The sequence below is a fragment of the Phymastichus coffea genome, unplaced genomic scaffold (assembly GCF_024137745.1).
Source record: "Phymastichus coffea isolate CEN01 unplaced genomic scaffold, Cenicafe_Pcof_1.1 PCOF00060, whole genome shotgun sequence".
Lineage (NCBI taxonomy): Eukaryota > Metazoa > Arthropoda > Insecta > Hymenoptera > Eulophidae > Phymastichus > Phymastichus coffea.
In genome coordinates this window covers 1,092,081-1,110,565 of record NW_026706871.1, presented here as the reverse complement: position 1 = coordinate 1,110,565, position 18,485 = coordinate 1,092,081, and the positions used below count along the sequence as shown (strand labels likewise).

Genomic DNA, 18,485 nt, shown 5'->3' with positions numbered 1-18,485 from the left:
ATTGTCTAGTACTATATTTTAAATCGGTATAGGAGACTATTGAAGATGGCAATCCTTTCATAACTAATATAAATAATCTGAAGCAAGTAAAACTTATATACGGTTTAATTTGAGTTGTTAGATATCCGTTTTTGGAACGGAAAGTTTTTACTCGTAAAGTTTATTGAAAACTGCAAAGTTTATAAAAAATTGTGGATAACTAAAGAAGCTATCATTATTACAACTTTTTATCTTACTAAAAATAGTAGGCATTTTTTTTCTAAAAGTGAACTAATAATATATCGTATTCATTATTATGGCACGTTCTAAAAGTTACCATATACCCTCTGACGTATTCGAGTCTCCAATTATCATAGTAGAAAAAATACGCAAGAATTTCGCACGTTGCATCAAAAATCACTCGGCTGAAAGAGAAAAGGAGGAAACTGTTTTTTTCAAACGACATTAAAAAAATAAAAAAAGATAGTCCACAAAGCAAGCGGTGGTGCCGGGGCGTTAATTGTGCAAATAACGCACTGGGGAAAAGCGTGGGTGTACATTACTTTATGTTTTCGCGTGTGTGCCGTGCGTTTTTTTTTTTTTTTTTTTTTTCGTCTCGTTCTGTGGCTCGTTGGTTACGCTTGCTAGCACGTATAGGCGCGCGCCTAGCGTTGCACTCTCACCTGAACGAAATTGGTCTAATGAGCAAACCATATTTGCCTTTTAAAATAACAGTTGAACAGTGTACGTTGCTGTATTTTCATTTTTACTTTTACTAGTATACGACTCTTTCGTTAATGTGGTTTCCGAAGCAAAGTTTTATTGTATATTTTCTGTAAATATACATTACCACTGGGATCAGACTACGATGCACAAAAGTAGGTTGCCATGTGCAATATGAGAAGGTCGCACTTTTCAATTGAAACTTTCCCTTTCCACATTGAATCTCAAGATAATTAATAAATTGCAGCGATTTTTTTCTTTCGTAGTACGTGGTTAATCCAAAAACTGTGCAACTATATAAGGAATGTGGTGATTTGCGAATAAGACAAGTACATTGAAGATAATGATACTGTTGCAACAGTCACACCTGTATTACCACAGAAGAACGCTCATAAAAAAATGCTTTAGTTGGCTAACGTAAAGTTCTCTTTTTTGTTTCCCTCAAAGTTTTAGAAGCAGAACCCATAGATATATTTAAATGAACAATAAAAATCAAAACATGAAGATTAATGTAGGAAAAATATCATCTCGAATTCAATGGAAAAAGACTATGACTGACCGAGTTTAGAAGAAAAAAAGGGAATGAGCGAATGGAAATGATGGGTCGAGCTGAACATAGCGAAAGAGCGAAGAGCGGCCATGGACGACAAGTTTCAATCAGGATCGAAGTCCCTGCGTAATCTTGTTTCATTGCACCAGCGGCGAACGTCAATTCTGTATATGTTATAAAGAACAATATAAAAAATGTATGTCGTTGTTTCAATGCAAAATTCCGCTGGCAAAAGCGAAGAAAGTTCTGACGATTTTACGTCTTGTAGTTTTTATTTCAGAGAAGTGTAAATCTCGAGGTCGAGCTTTTGATATTCGCTATTATCGTGCAAAATTTATGTCCGTTCTTTTATTGACTCACTAATGCCAACGAAAAATTATTTAATTTTGAAAAGTTGATAAACGCCAGTCATCGGTATATATGTGCGAAATTTATCATATTTGAAATTTTGTTTTGAAATTTGTTCAACAATAGCAATTAATCGTGAATATCACATTTTGTTATAGTTTCGTTAGAAACAAATAAATGTTTATGTTAATTAAGAAAATATACGAATAGTGAATGAAAATTGATCTATTTTATTTTGCAAGTCTGTTAATTATTCTGAACATTTTTTGTTTTTATACCGATACAAAATTTAAATTTTGCTAAAGTATGTATATGTAATTGTGATTTATCGGATTATAAACTGATGAACTAAATGAATTTTCAATTACGAAAGGACATTGGAAAGATGATGATTAGCCTATATTTTGGTGTTTCGCCGCAACATGCAGTTGTCGACAAGGCACGTGGCAGCACTAGAGAGACCCTTTTCCGTGCTTGCAGGTAACACACTCGACAAAGAGGGAGAGAGAGGGAGGGAGGAAGGAGAAAAAAAATTGACCGAATGACTTAGTATATAATACTCTCGAGAATGCCTGTATCATGTATATATATATATATATATATACGAAGCTTGCTGAAGTAGCTCCAGACAAATCTTAAGGTATACATTCTACGAATAGAAGAGTCCTTAATGAAAGTTGTTTTTCTTTGTCCCGCTAGAAAATTCGCTTTACTAATTCATAAATTAAAACTTTGAATAAATAATCTTTTAACTAAATTTATTACTCAGCTACATGCCATCATAATCCATCTAAGAATTACGTTGCAGTGGATTATATGCAATCACCGATTGTATTAAATCAAAGGTTATAAAATAACATTTTTCATAAGACAATCTGCGTCAAAAGTTGACATTATTCGCGTAAAACTTAAAATGTACTGAATCAATGTCATCACTAGTCCGCCTTCAGATAAAAGTAGCAATTAAACATGCCTCCTCGAGTGAAAAAAAAAGTTCAAGGTAATAACTATATTGTGGTGACTCTCTCTCTCTCTCTCTCTCTCGAAATTATTTATCATCTATTATGATAGTTTTACTAGCGCAATTTTTTACTAGGAGCCATACTCACACGCTGCCTCCTCGTTACGTCGTCGAGATTAATGATCACTTTGTTACGCAGGTAAATCGACGTCATGGATTCGCGCATCCATAATTCCGAATGGAAGGGAAGCAGAAGCAGTTCTTTCGACAAGGTGAACGGAAATTTTACGTGCTTTCACGCTCGCGTTGTACTGTCATTGACGATATAGTTTTTACGCTGAATTTTCGCCTTGTGACATTGATAGATCGTAAAAAAAAAACAAGAGTTGTACGTTCCGTGATCTATCCGAAAGGAGACGCGCACATGATAATGTTGTTTTGCACACGAGTTTTATTACTTTTTTCACTTGTTTTAGCGTTACGCACAAAAAAAATTTGATATGCTCGACGCATACTAAATGAAAATCATTGCGTATTCGAACTTTTTGGTTTCTGTTGTTTGCTAAGATTTTTTAACAGAACTATTATTGTTGAAAATATTGTTGACTGATAACAGTGAGCAACTTATCGCAATATGGAAAAAAACAATGACAGACAAATTGTAATGAATAAAGCGGGTTTAAAAATAATCGTAATAATTTCGTAACAATACATTTTTTAATCAACAATATAATTTGTTATCTCGATGAAAAATAATAATTGAAACACATTCAGGTATTCATTTTAAAGATAATGAACTTTGTTATGTAAGAAATTCCTATTGAAGCAATTTGAAGTTTAGTTCAAGGTTACTATGGAAATCATATTTATTGGAATGCTTTGCAAGATTTTTCAGTTCATTGTTTTCTATAGAAGCGATATAGCGTTTTTTAAACATCTATTATAATTTTTTATTAAAATTCTTAGTTGTGCCAAGCATCTGTCTATTTATTCACGAAAAACCACATAAAATAGCAGTCTCATTTACATAACATTTAGGCCATGGTCCTATAAAAAATCATGCTTTTCAACCTCGGCATCGTATTTATGATTCGCGATTGAGATATCCTCTTGTGATTTTTCTTTTTTTTTTACAAGTGTCAGGAAAAATGTGAGACATTATTTTTTTGACATGTGTTGTTAAGGCATTCCACTTTTCATAATTCAAGTTTCTTATGCTATTTTTATCCTTACACTTTCTGATTAAGCTGATAGATAGTGCTCGCTTCTAATGAAACCCTGTTTAATGGCAGCCAGTTAAGCATCGCTGTAAATAGTGGTGAACAGTGACTTAGGCTTTACTGGCAAAATTGGCGCAATTTTTTTAATTTAAAATTTGGTCTTGACTATATAATATTACACATTTTATAGATAAATTTTTGTTCTAAAATATGTTTAAAGTAATTGATTATTATTAAAATAGTTGAATTTCTTTTAATTGAAGCTTCTATCCAGAGAAAATTTGTTGTCGATATTTGTACTATCTATAAAATATTATGTTGAAATCTTTCTATATATAATAATTTCACCATGTTTAATGACCACAAGCTCTACATTAGTATGTCAAGTGCGTTATTACTACACGCCATTGATCTATTCAAAGTGATATATAGATTGCTTCATTATTAGTAGTCAATTAATACGCTATATGTAGTTTGTGTATTACTAAGATTATGTGTGTTAATATTACTTATCTATGGTCTATTAATATAATGAATACTCACGAATTTTGTTCAAAAATCCAATGAATAATTATAGATTATCTCCAGTTATAATTTTTAAGCATCATGTATCAAATTCATCGCATTTTTGTTGACTGTTTGAATGATGAGATGAAACACAAAAAAAAACTTGAATAAAAAAATAAAAAGGTTGTGGTGGTATAAAGTCCATATAGTATAAAAGAATACTGATAACTTTGTGAATGATATAAAAATCTCGATAAGAAATTTCCGCAGATTAAAGCTACGCATGTTTGAAGGATATCGTGATCGGCAGTTTGCAATTTAAGCTATAATTAGTGTGGGTAGTTTTAAAACTCTCATGTTAGATTACTGTATTCGGAAAGAAAGTTCAGTGCCAGCTGGTTTTCCTTTTATTGATTAATTGTATGAAACGGAAATGATTTTCCGACGTCAGTGCCAATTTTTTAATGACTCACATAATGGATAAAAACTTTTATTTAGCAACAAACATTAAATTTATTTAAATATAAAATCGAGCTTTTAGTATCATTTATGAATATAACATACCTCAATTACTTTATATTACAGGAAAATTCCGTCATTTTAAGAAAAGATAAAATCATACTTCTTATATATAATGTTCATTAATAACCATTAGTACGATGAAATTTGTAATCACGTTTATATAAAGTTCTGGTATCTTTATGTAATGTAAAGCTATTTGATAACCCTACAGGTATCCTTATAAATGTTAAGGTATGCGAAAGTGGCTATATAGAAATTATTCTGTAAAATAAACATTAAAGGTGTTTTTATTTTTGATAAAATATTTAAAATAAAATTACCAAATGTAATCACACTTTTTCAATCATTTTAAGACAGCGATGTTCTTAAATAATTATTCTCAATTTACAAACCAAAGAATTTTATTTCGATAAATAATGAATGATTTAAATTTTACGTTGAAATACATTCTTCGGTCATCTCACTTCAAAGTCACACCTTCACCATTTGTTTTCAGTTCTCGAACTACAAATATAACCCTTGTTGCATGTGTAAAGATCTTTGTATGAATCTCGCTCGTAGTGAAAGTCACTTGATTCGTAAATAAGTCTTTTCCGTATAAAAAGTATACTGTTTTAATATAATTATAGTATGTCAATTCTTTTGGATAGGAAAAGTAATCCTTTTATCTCTAAAGATTATTAAGCAAAAAGCTCTCTTATTTTCAGAACATAAATCCTTCTACACGCACGATATATTCTTTTGTAGAATTGAAAATATTTCTATCAAATTAGAGCCCGAAAGCAGTTCATAAATATGTACAAAAATGAATCTTTGTAAAGCCTAGAAGAAATTTCTACTAATCAAAATAAATCTTTGTTGGCGCAAAATTGATCATCTTATAATAATATATTTATAACAAAATTATTCTTTGCAATAAAAGAAGATAATTTAGGAACTGCATTGGAACATAGTTATATACACAAAGGACTTATCTTCATATGAAAATATTTTTCTGAAAAAATATTATTATTATTATTATTATTATTATTATTATTATTATTATTATTATTATTATTATTATTATTGGAGTAATTAAAATAATTTTGTTGCACCAAATTAATGTTAACAACCATTATTATTTTAATTTTTGTGGTTAAATATCTGTAATTAAGCAAGCATTCCATTAGAAGAATTAAAAAACTTGAAATGAAATAGATTTAGAATTTCGTAAAAAATGCAGAAGCAAGATTTTCTCTCCAACGAAAATCCAAAAAATAAAGCGATAATAATAACGTTAGAATGCAAGTATAGGGAACCCATAAAATAGCCCAAGTCTGCAGATTAGCATGCGAAACAGACCAATCGTACTTCGTATTCCGAGCAAACCAAATACTGAAGCTATTTATAATGCCTCGCCTCTTCGTGCGATATATCACGAGCTAGCTATTAAATAATTAAAAACGTCGATGAAAAGAGATGCGTTACGTAAGTTTCATTAACCCCACATCATTTTTCCTTCGATTTTTTATTTAAGTCGCATTGAGTAATATGCGGACAGAATTTAACGACCGACCAAAAACGAGATTTCTGCGGGTACACAAAAGATAATGCTGCGTAATCTAACGACATTCCTAGGCTGAGCGAGAGTCATTAGCCAAGAAAGTAACTCCTCGTCACGATCGAAAACAAAGAAGATGATGACTCTTAAAGATCAAAAATCGGCGCCGGTGAATGCTCGATTGCACAACACGAACTCGCATGAGAGAAATTTGCGCGCACGTAAAGCAGACCACCTTTTATATGCATATATATATATATATATATATATATATATATATATATACATCGGGCTTCAGATATATGTGCACACTGCTTCCGACTCGAAGCCGGTCTTTGCGAGCCGAGAGATGAATCGCTCGCCGTGGAAGGTGTTTTCGAAGAAAGCAGCTTTAACCGTGGAAAAGTTTGTTATGAAACTTCTGGATCTGGTAATGCTGCTAAGTGGGTTATGCAGGATTATTTAATGATGTATATAATGTACCTATTGTCGAATTCATACATCGTAAATAATGCGACGATTATTCTAAATTGGTTATTAGGTTTTGTTACTTTTTTTCAAAATCCTTGCCGAAATTTCAAACGTTAACCAATGGATTTATATAATCAAATATTAATTAGAACACTGCAACTTTATGATATTTTCGCGTTGACTTGGCAAAATTGTACATTGCGATTTCACTGACCCTAAGTTATTTCTTGTATACCGTGACTGCACGGTCATTGCATCTCTCGTTTTCATCGGCTTCCTTCTTGACTACGCACATTTATGGGATGCGGACGCGCATAAATCACAAATTCTCACTCTTTTCCCGATAGATGATCAAGAGGGAATCTGATTTTTTCTTCGCGATGAGAAGAACGCTTTCTAATGCCAATCGATCGAAATGAAAGTTGATATAGAATCAAGATTGATAGTGTTAAGAGGTAATTTTTGAGAGGACGTTATTTCATGACGTTGAATACGATATACTTCAAGCTGTTTTTATTTTTTTGTAATCGTTCGATCTTTTTATACAGATTTTTGTTTTTGTCGTGATACCCTTGAATCTTTGTTTTTCTCTTAGATCTAAAGGAACTTCCTCGCGTAATTAATAAAGAGTTTTTTCAAAATATATATGTAATAGAACAAAATTTTATTACTACATTCGATAAGTATATTAACATGGATTGTCTCCAAGGAAGGCGACACGTCCACCGCAACAGCGTTTTATCATTATGTCAAAGTGAAGTTTATCAAATAAAAATTTACTTCCGTAAATATTAAGACATCCATGCAAACTTTTGAAACCTCATTTTCTACGATTCATTGTACGACATGGAAATTTCTTGTAGTTTAAATGCAATAACCGACATAGCTAAGCTGTAAATCTTACGATGGATCGTTCATACATAAAATTACATGAAATCACATCGCGGCAATAGTAAACTGGCGTGACAGCAATATCCGCGGTAACCATTGGGCCATATCGCCGAAACTGATTGCCGTTGTACAGAGTGTCGGCCGATAATCGGCGAAAGGGAAATTTCTCAATCGCCGTGGAGTTAGCGAAGTCAGGGTATCCCTGCGAGCGATGCGGTAATGTCATGGATGATGTGGGAGTGTACAGGCCGAGCCGAGTCTGACGAGAGAGGCTGGCGGGCTTGCGCGGAGAGGTGATTGTACTGCTGCAACTTTCCAGCTCGCTGCAAGTATATACATTCGCGGAAGAGCATAGCAGTCGTGTGAGCCGAGCCGGCCGACGATCGGCCAGTTTTACCGAGCGCGCTACACCGTTAACATCGAGCGCTTTGTATATCCCAACGCACGTTCTACACCACGTAGCTCTTCGCGCTGATTTTATTCCGCAAGCTGTAGATTCACGTTGGTTGGAGTTTCAGCTCTTTATGTTGTTACGGACTTTCGCAGAATTATTTTAGGTTAGTGTTTTTTATTCGTATGTCCCCTGTTAAATTTGCATGCGTGTTTTTGAAACATTGTTTTCTTTTTTTGTTCACAACTCATCATAACAAATTGTCAGATTTAAATCCATTAACTGCATCTATCTATTATTTAGTATTAAATTTCCACGTTTTACTTGGTAATATTTAAAAAGAATTTTAGTTTGCGTTATGAATTATGCGGACACGATAACTTCTTTAAAATACAAATGGGTAGTAGTATTTAGTATTTTTGATAATAAATAGTTTCAATTTTGAACTGAAATTCCAATAAGTTTTCATCATCAGTTTACTGTGGTAATATTGAAGTTCGCACAAGTTTTTTCAATATGATTGAGGGTTTTGACAGTTTAAAAAATTCCGCGACTTAGAAAGTAACGTAAAATTAAGGACAATGAGTATCGTTTCGAGGTTAACTACAGATTTTTTACAATATTATTTGTTCAATATTAATGAAAATTTAGGCAATGATTTCTTTATATGCAAATTTTGTGACATAAAAGCTGAACTCTACTAATTTGATGCGATATTATTTTTATTTGATTTTACATTACAATAAAAACAAAACAAATATTCAATATTATTGACAGTTATTAGTCCGACACTTGTTATTATGCTATCTATATGCATTCACCAAAAAATAATGTATTCATTGAAAAATTTATTTACTTATAACAAGAAAATTTTTATAACAAGATATTTTTTCCATACCTTTGAACAACAACGTAGTAAGTTTGAATAAATCCTGTTAGGATAAGAAGTCTTTTTATAAAAAAAAGATATTCTCTTATAACATAAAAACTCCTTTTGTTTTCTATAATAAAAGTTCTTACATAAAGGAGGTTTGTTTTTAAATTAAGTCTGCAGTAGATGAAAATCATGACTTTTTTCAAACAAGAAGCTGTAGAAATGATGTAAAAATAAATATGTCTTATTAAATATGTGAAAAATGTTATTGAAAAAAGTATTTTATACAAAAATTTGTATTGATATCATCATTTTTTTAAATAAATGAATCAAAAGTAAATTCATTTAAAACTTAATTATTAATTGAATTACACATCACATGTAGATTGCAACCATACAAATTAAAATTTTGAATCGTTCTACAATTTCAAATATTGATTGGAACCGAATCTGACAATTGATACTAATTAAATTCTGCTGAAGTATTTTTATTACTAGATAGTTGAAAATAAAAAAATAATGTAGATCTTACATTATTGGGAATTTGCACAAAAAGGCAAATTTATTTATTATTCAATTTTATAGTTTGAAAATAAATATAGAATACAATTCTATTGAAATTTCTGTCCTATCTCAGTGTTAAATGTAGATGAAACAGAAACAGGGTACTTGGACGCGATTGTTAATTATGCTAAAATACAAAATGGTAAAAAAATCATAATTCTGTAGTTTACAATAAATGTTCTGTAGTTCGCAATTTGATTTCAATGATATCATGTTTTTAAGAAACATTCAAGTAATCTACTTGGTACAAAATTTTCCATGATTATGTAATGTGAAAGTAAATAAAACGATAGAGAACTTTTCTTTCAGGTTAATTGAACGAAATCAGTAACGATTAATGAATGAGAAGTTTGAGAAAATCTCAGAGTAATTTCGAGGAAATAAACAAAGTTTTCAGTTGTTGAAGAATAAACAATATGTATTATTTATAATTAATAATTATTTATAATCAAGTAATTTTAGAAAAATTAGTTATTTAATGTTATATAATCCAGTGTAATTTAAGAAAAGATTATATGAAAACCGCTTTTTATTCTACAAAAAAATTGATGACTTTCAGCGTTCATTACACCTCATTATATAAAGCTTTTTTACACTTTTAATTGTGCTTCCAATCAACTAAAGATTTATATGTCAGCAAAAACGTGTTATTCAAAATAACTGATCTTCTTAAAAAAATCAAATTCTTAGAACAAATAAATGATGATAGCTTATTATTAGTAAATTAAATTACATTTAATGAAAATAAAAATAAATTACGAGTTCAATTTATAACAATGTTAAACGCACATCTCAAAATTATAATTTATAAGATATAAAAATGTTATTTTAAATCATTTTTCCTTGTATGCATAAATCTATTGCCTCATTGCAAGGTGAATGGACGGAAGCGGGAGCACTTATAAGTTCATGGTCTTGCTATGTTATGAAATATCTGTTTAGAGCTTATTATGTCAATTTTGTTCTAAGAAATTTATAGTTTAATAGACGTTTCTTTTCATCTAATAGTAAAATAATTATTACGTTTCTTATAAAATTTTTCTGGAATTTTTTATGTAACTATATTACTCAATTGCTATTATGGAAGGTGGCTATTCAAAATCGTAAACATGTTTGTACAAATCCAAAAATTCTAATTGAGTTTTCATGAGAGTAATATAGAAATAGCCATTATAGTAGTTAGCGTCTTATGGGCACATTAACATATATGCAACTTATGAATAAATTCTTTCTTCTAGAATTAGTAAGTCAATCGAATTAATAGTGTTTGTTAAATTTATTTTAGTTTGTTTGCAATCAAAAGTTGCTCAGATATTCGAGCTGCTGACAAATTATCAGTTAAATCAGCTTTTTGACAACGGCATAATTAAATAAATCACGAAAGAAAAAGTTGTTTGTAATGCGAAAAATAGATAGAGAACATTTATTACTTATTTTATGATATCTTTATAGAAAAACAAGATATTCTACGTAGAAGTACACGTAGAAAATAATGAAAAATATCCGTGACATACGATAGTTTATAAAACTAACTTATTTAACGTGCAAGAAAAAATAAATTTTTTATTATCCAATCAAAAACCTCCAATAACTCAATAACGCTAATTTTCTCTTCACTGTGCGTTTTTTTCATTTGTACGTAGCATATCATAAAAGAAGCTTTATTCAAGCCTGTTTTCATTACTCCACAAATGCTATTCCAATCCAAGGACAGCATAACCTAGAGTTTCGATGCTTCATGTATTTTTCAGGTTTAAAATGTAAAAATATGTTCGTCAGAATGGAAAAATACATTTTTCTTTAAAATTTCTATGAAAATCCTTATTCCATGTGATACCACAAAAGCCTTGATCAAACAGGTTTCAATTGAACTTGTCCTCGAGTTTCTGTTTATCAAGTTAAGATTTATTAGTACAAAATATTCATTGAACTAAGTGACCAAATTTGTAAGGTAAATTAATACTTAAATCACGTAATATTCTGTAACTGATTTTAATTATACAGCATAATTACTTATTTATGATTATAATATATGCATGAAAATTATTAACTTAATTAATATATATTCCTTTCAAATAGCAAAATAACCTTCAACGTCAATTCGTTTCTGGTACAATAAAAAAGTAAAAATCTGGCTTTCAAATCGAGTAAATTATAACGCGTCATTCAATCAATCTTAACGGAATATTCCAAGAATAAACTCAAGTTGACAATACCAAAAAAATCGCTCTTGAGCTATTTTCTGTCGAACAAAAACTTTAGTGAGGTTGGAACGAAAATGAAAACAGTTTTTTTACACTAGTGACATAAGCGAATCACGTCTTCAAAAGACTATCAATAATCTTTTCAATAATTTTGTCCTGTCAGAATACGTATTCAGATATTCTTTGCTAAAAATTCATAAGCAAGATGCTCAAAATTCATCACGTATTTTCAAATTCATATCTCTTTTTACAAACTGAATTCTACGTAGCAACTGAATAACGAATCTTTTAAAAATATAAATATTTTGCAATTAAAACCGATAAATATTTAAAATACAGACGAGATACTCTCAAGTCCAAGCGATGTACCAGACAGATCGACAACGAAAACAAATGCAGGTCTCGACGTAGGAATATCGCATGGGTCATCGTATAGCATAAAATAGCGTGGCGTAGTTCGAAAGGCTTGATTATTCATCCTGGATCGAGAGGATATATAAACAAGTCTGGAAAATAATCGAATACCGGCCTAAGTTCGAGTTGCAAGTTTCAAGGGCGACCGGTTGGTTGGCACTTCGCTTTCTACGGTGGTTTAATGCTCCGCGACCTGTTTCTTAGGGGAGACAAAACTGTACTATATATAATGGCGAGCAGACTGAGAGGGCGAGAGGAGTGGAGAGACGTTCGTGAGAAGAGAGAAGCGCTCTGGGATGGGAATATTGTGCGCGCATGAGGTGCACGCCGCAGTCGCTCGTTGTTCGTCGTTTCGCTGCCAGTGTTGTGGGTGTGCGCAAGCAAGCAAGCGAGTTACGTATTATTCCGCTGTGACTATTCAAAAGCAAGCTTTGCAAGATCAAAAGACAAAAGATTTTCTCGCTGCTTCGACTTTACAATATCGATTTTATATGCCGGCATAAGGACACTTGCCGATGCCCGTCGTTTCAAATAAGCCCGTCGCAGCTTTCTTGCAACGGCCAGCTCGACCGAAAACCCGATAATTCCAAGTGCAACGATTCTAATCGGCGCATCTTAGCGAATAAGTGGGGAGCTTGGGCAATCTGCGAGCGAAACCACAGGAAAACTTGCCACGAGCAAGGGGAAGCACAGCCGCAATCGTGTCACACGTGCAAACATAAGAATAGCACGAAATGTTGGCCTACGTCTCGGCATTTACTAAGTCAGCGGTAAGAGTACTGTACCGTAAATATTATCATCATTATAGTTTCATCGTGCTCCGTGCGCGGGTGGTTACACTGTGCAACACTGCCGAGTCGTCCGTCCCTGACCACCTTTTTCGTAATAGCCCGCGCTTCGGGCGGCGGATGTGCGCGCGCCTCTCGTATGCACGGGGAACCGAGTGTTGGTGACACATTGCGCACGCTGTCTTTTCTTCTATCGTCGATGATTATTCATTTTTTCCTTCGTGGTATTTCCCTTCAGCTGCTTAACGGTATTACGCGTCAACGTTTTATTGCGATGCAGTCAGTCACTGTGACGTCGTTTTAGCGAGCTAATTTTATTGCAGTTGGAAAAAAAAGTTTTATTCAACTGAAAGTGAATTTCAAGTTGTTAATATTAAAAACTAGTTCTCTGATCTGGAAGGTGATATGCTAATTCAATGAGATTATTTTCTTCGGGATATTTGTTCATTGTATCGTAGGTAGACACTTTTTTGCATTCAACTCTCTTCTTTCGATTTTATGGTGGTTTAGTTTTTGCAACGGTATTCCAAAACAGTCAGATCACCTTGTAGCTATACGACTTTATCTTTCAGTTTTCTTGTATAAATTATTATTTATTTTGCTTGTTTTTCGATTATAATTAAATTATATATAGCACAATTATTAATTACTGTTTATAGTAAATACTGCTATACTATTTTTTTCATTTTTCTTCAAATTACAATTCTTTGTACGCAACTATTGCATTCGATTAACGTGATTGATTACAGTACGTGACAACGTATATACATGAAAGAGAGAGAGAGAGAGAGAGAGAGAGAGAGCGAAAAACGTAAAACGACATGGAATCACGATATTATATTTCACAACGAATCACGCGATCGAAGAAAAATCGAAATTGAAAGCCGCAAAAAGAAGTTATTCCACAGCGCGTGAGCGAACGAATAAGAGTCCTTTTAAAAACTAAGCTGCGGCCTTGGTTAAGTTCCATGCTCCCGCAAGAACTGCATTACCATAATACTAGGAGGCGCGCGCTAATTTTCTCTCTCTCTCTCTCTCTCTCTCCCTCATTATCGCCTTTTGCCGGTGCACCGTCGTAATGAGAAAAAAAATAGTAAACAGTGTGCTCTGCGGTTCTGTGCAAGCTGATAAGAAATAAAAAAAGAACAAGTGAGAATGGAAAACGAGAACGAAAGAATAGAAGTGCTTTACTGTTTTGCTTTCAACTGCACACTTGTATACTGATTGTTAAGGCTTTCGAACTGTGCATTCATTTGTTTCTTTTACTCGTTCTTTTTGTTGCCCGTTTGTACGATTGCTCAATGATGATCGAACGCTATGATTTGATTATTAATAGATATTTAAGTAGGCCGGTCTTTGTGGTAAATGCTTGATGATTATTGCTGATTTGAATCTACGATAACTGTTTATGCAGCGAAAAGTCGTTAAACTCATTAATTATAAATAAATTCTCATCATTTTTTGTATTTTTAGTGAGTGATTGGTATAATTATACGCGTTGACAAGATTATACTGGATTTTTCTAGAGAAACCAAAAATAATTTTTTTAATACTCATGACCTATTATGTTACAGTTTAATTCGTTTCGAACATTTTTTTCTCTCTCAATTTTAATAAAAATAAAATAAAACTAATCATCACACGAGCAGCTAGTTTTATTTTCGTTCGGTTATACAGTACACAGATTCGAATAACGAGCTGATTCAAGTTAATGGCTATCTTGTTAGATTGTCTTGAATAAGAGACAAAACATGACGAATATTTTTCATCAGAAAAACTCTGTCTATAAAGATAATATTTGCTTCTATTGTTCCTACTGCTGATTCATGTTTTTTTCATTAGTGATTTCTGAAAGGCAAGACTGAGATACTCATACCAATGTTATTTCCAAATTAGTTATGATAAATAATCTAAGACGATAGTAACAATTTAATTTTTTAGAGACTGAGCCTATCACAAGTTGAGAGAAAAGTATCGCATATCCGAGTTACAAATTAATTTGTAACTCTAGCCTATATTTTAATAGAATATCTGATAATGAAAACTGATGATAACAGGTACTCATTTTCAAAAAAATTCACATATTTCAGCACTTAACAAAGTAATCATTTTTATGCGTTTCAAAATTTACGAATAAAAAAAAATAGTGTAAAAATTCTAGCTTTCATCATTGAAAAAGGCAATGCCATTTTTATCATGTAATTAAATTGCAAACTTGCAATTGCAACGTTTAGTCAATTGAATTTCTTGAAATCAGATAAATTCTCATGAAAGCGACTCACAAAGAAGGCAAATGTCAAAATAGTTAATTGAACGAAAAGAACTCATTAAGCACCAAAAGAATCTTAGAATCTCTCTCGACTGAGTCACCGCCCAGCCAGATAATGAAATACCGCAAACATTCGTCAACCTGGGTAAGGAATATCAAATTGAAGGTTACCAAGAAGAAAAAATCCAACAGCTCCAACGATTAATGTCGAATAATCAATTACTCGTCTGTGCGTAAAGTGAACAGCGATGCCGCTGCAAGCCTAGGCACAGAGATGCTCAAAGGTCGCGCTCGGTGTGCAAGCTCCTTAACGATCGGCTGACTAATCACATCTAAGTGCAGCAGTTGAGCACAGTTTGTATATATGTATAAGAGCTAGGCCTTGTCCGTCCGCCTCTGGCTATATACATCTTATTGCTTGGAGTGTGTGATACGTGCAGACCTATAGGCTGCGCATAGAGCGCGAGGCGGCCTTTGCCGGTAAGTGACGGCAGCAGGATTTCGCTCAGTTGCATCACACGCACTCTCAACTGCAGGCGGCTGCTTTGCCTTTACTCTTTTCTCGCCCTCGTATTCCTCGCTGATAAACGGCCAGCTTGCGCTTCCTTCGTCCCGTGAGGATGCGCGATGCCGATCAACCGACCGAGCACAAGGTTATTCTCTTTTCATCTCCTTTCTTTTCCTGTTACGCTTATTTGATTGTTATATTATTTTTGGTTTGTTGAGTTGTTTGAAGAAACAACTTTCTTTTGTTTTACCAACTAGTTAACCTCTAACTGCCCTGAGTTGTGCTTTCGAAAGCGTGAAAATATATCTTACTCTCGTTGTGACAGTCACGAAGATGGGGTCGTAAGTTTGAGATTTCCAGCGAAACAATGGCATTAATTTTTAAGAGCTACGTCTTTGCCGGTGTCATCGTCGTGAAAGCGGGAAGTCGTTGCTTCGAGTGAAGTATGCCTTGGCGCAATAATCCTCATTGTAAGCCATGCACAGGCTATCAACCGAAGAATACACTTGCTGTCCTTGAGATCAACTATTGGGTAGCTATTTCCAACGGGTCCACTTTTTCTCCACTCTTCCACTCTTTCTATTCGTGGAAATCCTTAAGATGCTCGAGTTTTTTGTCTTTCGCGAGACGACCCACTTATGGAGATCGTTGTTTGATATCACAATTCAAATTCAGTGCGTGCAGTTGTCCATTCAAACTGCATCCAATTTATATTATTAGTTATACTGTTGCAGCGTTTAAACTAAAAAACTTTATTTTTTAAGAATGCTTTTACTATTAAAAAAAATTTTTTGTTTCAGTAAGATATTTTTTTAATTTAGTAGCAGAAAAATGAAACAAATATTAAAGAATTTACTTAAAACTCAAACAAATTTTATTTCATCTATCATAATATTTTTTTATATACACATATACTACTTATTTGTACAACTTAATGTTCACATTAGATGATCATTCTCACCTTCTTGTCAAATCATTCATTCTAATTCCTCAAAAATAGTATCTTCATTCTTTCTGCACAAGGAATCAATCAATTTTTTTTCAAGTATCCTCGTGATTTTTCCTCCTACGATAATAAATTACTTTATTCTTCTCAAATTAAGTCTCCTAATATATGTAGCACGCAAACTACAGCAATGCAATTAATATTTATTTTTTTCTGAAATAGAAAAGACTCCACAAGCTTGACATACATATAACAAAAATCTACCAACAACGTTTTGATGACCTCGCCATAATGTGTTTTCTTCTTATCTGTCGTAGCAAGAAAAGCAACTCGATGGTAAAGATGCATCAGAACGTTTAAGCAAGTCGTCGTCGGATGATTGTAAACGTAGTGATAGTGGCTGCTGCGAAGAAGACGACAACATGCCTGAGCCAAAAGAGTTACGGCCGACGCTTCAGCATGAAGACGATGACGATGAGAAGACTCGTGGTACTCGAAGACCCGATGAAATTGTTACTCTTGAACTTGACCATATACCCGATAATGTACTTGAATACGCTCGCCACGAACTTGGTGAAAGCGAGGAAGTCAAGTGTCAGACTATTCATGAGCTGAGGGAAATGATTTTCGGTATGGAGTTTTTTCTATTAATTTTGGTGATATGTTATCCAGCTGCATTTTTGCATTTAATGTGCGATTAAAATAACTGATGATAATACGGTAGCGATTAACATATATATGGTATGAATCGTCCAAATTGACGAGATATTCATTTAGAGCAATTTAATGCTCTATCAAACGAAGTGAAATGTGCGTACAAGAATAAAAAATTGAAATTGCATTCAATGTTAATCGTTGATCTGTAAATCAATTCAATCAAGTTTTGCAATAAAAGTTTATTATTATAAGATAAGGATAAACAATAATTTCGTCACGTCATATAAGTGGAACGCTGCAATGCAATCACAACTCATTAAAGATTAATTGCGAGTTAATTATACAGAATTCACAATGATAATGCAAATGTTCATTTTTTATATTTCGTTTGTTGATTTATTATTTTCCGTAAAACAGCTACAGCGTTTGAAATCATTGTAGTTTTCTCGAAATTCTGCATTCTTGTGTAATTAATGGTCTCAATGTACACTCTTATATACAAGGAAAATAAATTTTCCAAGCTACCGGATCATTTCGTGCCAAGTTATTAAATTATCACTCAATTATCTTCTAAGGTAAAGTTAGGCCAAGTATGTGTAAGTAAAATTGGCTTTGAACTTCGTTAAATGCGCATTTCATAGTATGATATACTATTTACGCAGCATGAGTGAGTAAACGCTGGCATCGTAAACGTCATGAACACCTTGAATGACTGCTTCATTACAGCCAACAAGAATATACTATCATAACTTAAGAATTATTTCCGTCGAACAGGGAAAAAAAATTCATACAGCTCCTCGTGAATATGTTTTACTAATATTTACATTCGAGTGAAGAAGCTTTTTTAAACACAAGTAATAGCTTTGGAATATTTCCGCTCTTAAAGTCAGTTGTGTAAAGACTATCTTACGAGCTATCATTTTTTGAACTTTTAGGTATAGTGCAATTTGATGCTTGCTTTGTTGGTTTCGTCAATTTTGTGATATTATTGTATGACATTTATTTGTAAAAACAATGTGCAGAAAAGTACAACTGTTTATGATTTTTATTAAACTTCAATTAGCTTTTTAATTAGATAACTTAATTTTAATACTAGACATGATAACATAATTAAATACTTCGAGGATTTTTTACTAAAAACGGTTTTATTTACATTAC

The 18,485-nt window shown here is 32.6% G+C and overlaps 1 protein-coding gene across 5 annotated transcripts in view; it reads left to right on the top strand.

Annotated features, from left to right (window-relative positions):
• Positions 1-18,485, top strand: part of LOC131666751 (alpha-tocopherol transfer protein-like) — a 49,202-nt gene that overhangs the window by 15,315 nt on the left and 15,402 nt on the right. The window contains exons 1-3 of one of the 5 annotated variants that reach the window (XM_058939634.1): positions 15,756-15,869; positions 16,050-16,256; positions 16,988-17,300. In XM_058939634.1, the coding sequence (XP_058795617.1) occupies positions 16,170-16,256; positions 16,988-17,300 (400 nt within the window). In that variant the 5' untranslated portion in view covers positions 15,756-15,869; positions 16,050-16,169. Of the gene's footprint in view, positions 1-8,138; positions 8,270-12,515; positions 12,930-15,733; positions 15,870-16,049; positions 16,257-16,987; positions 17,301-18,485 lie in introns of those variants that run through there. The other 4 variants (XM_058939639.1, XM_058939635.1, XM_058939636.1 and 1 more) reach the window with 4 other exon arrangements.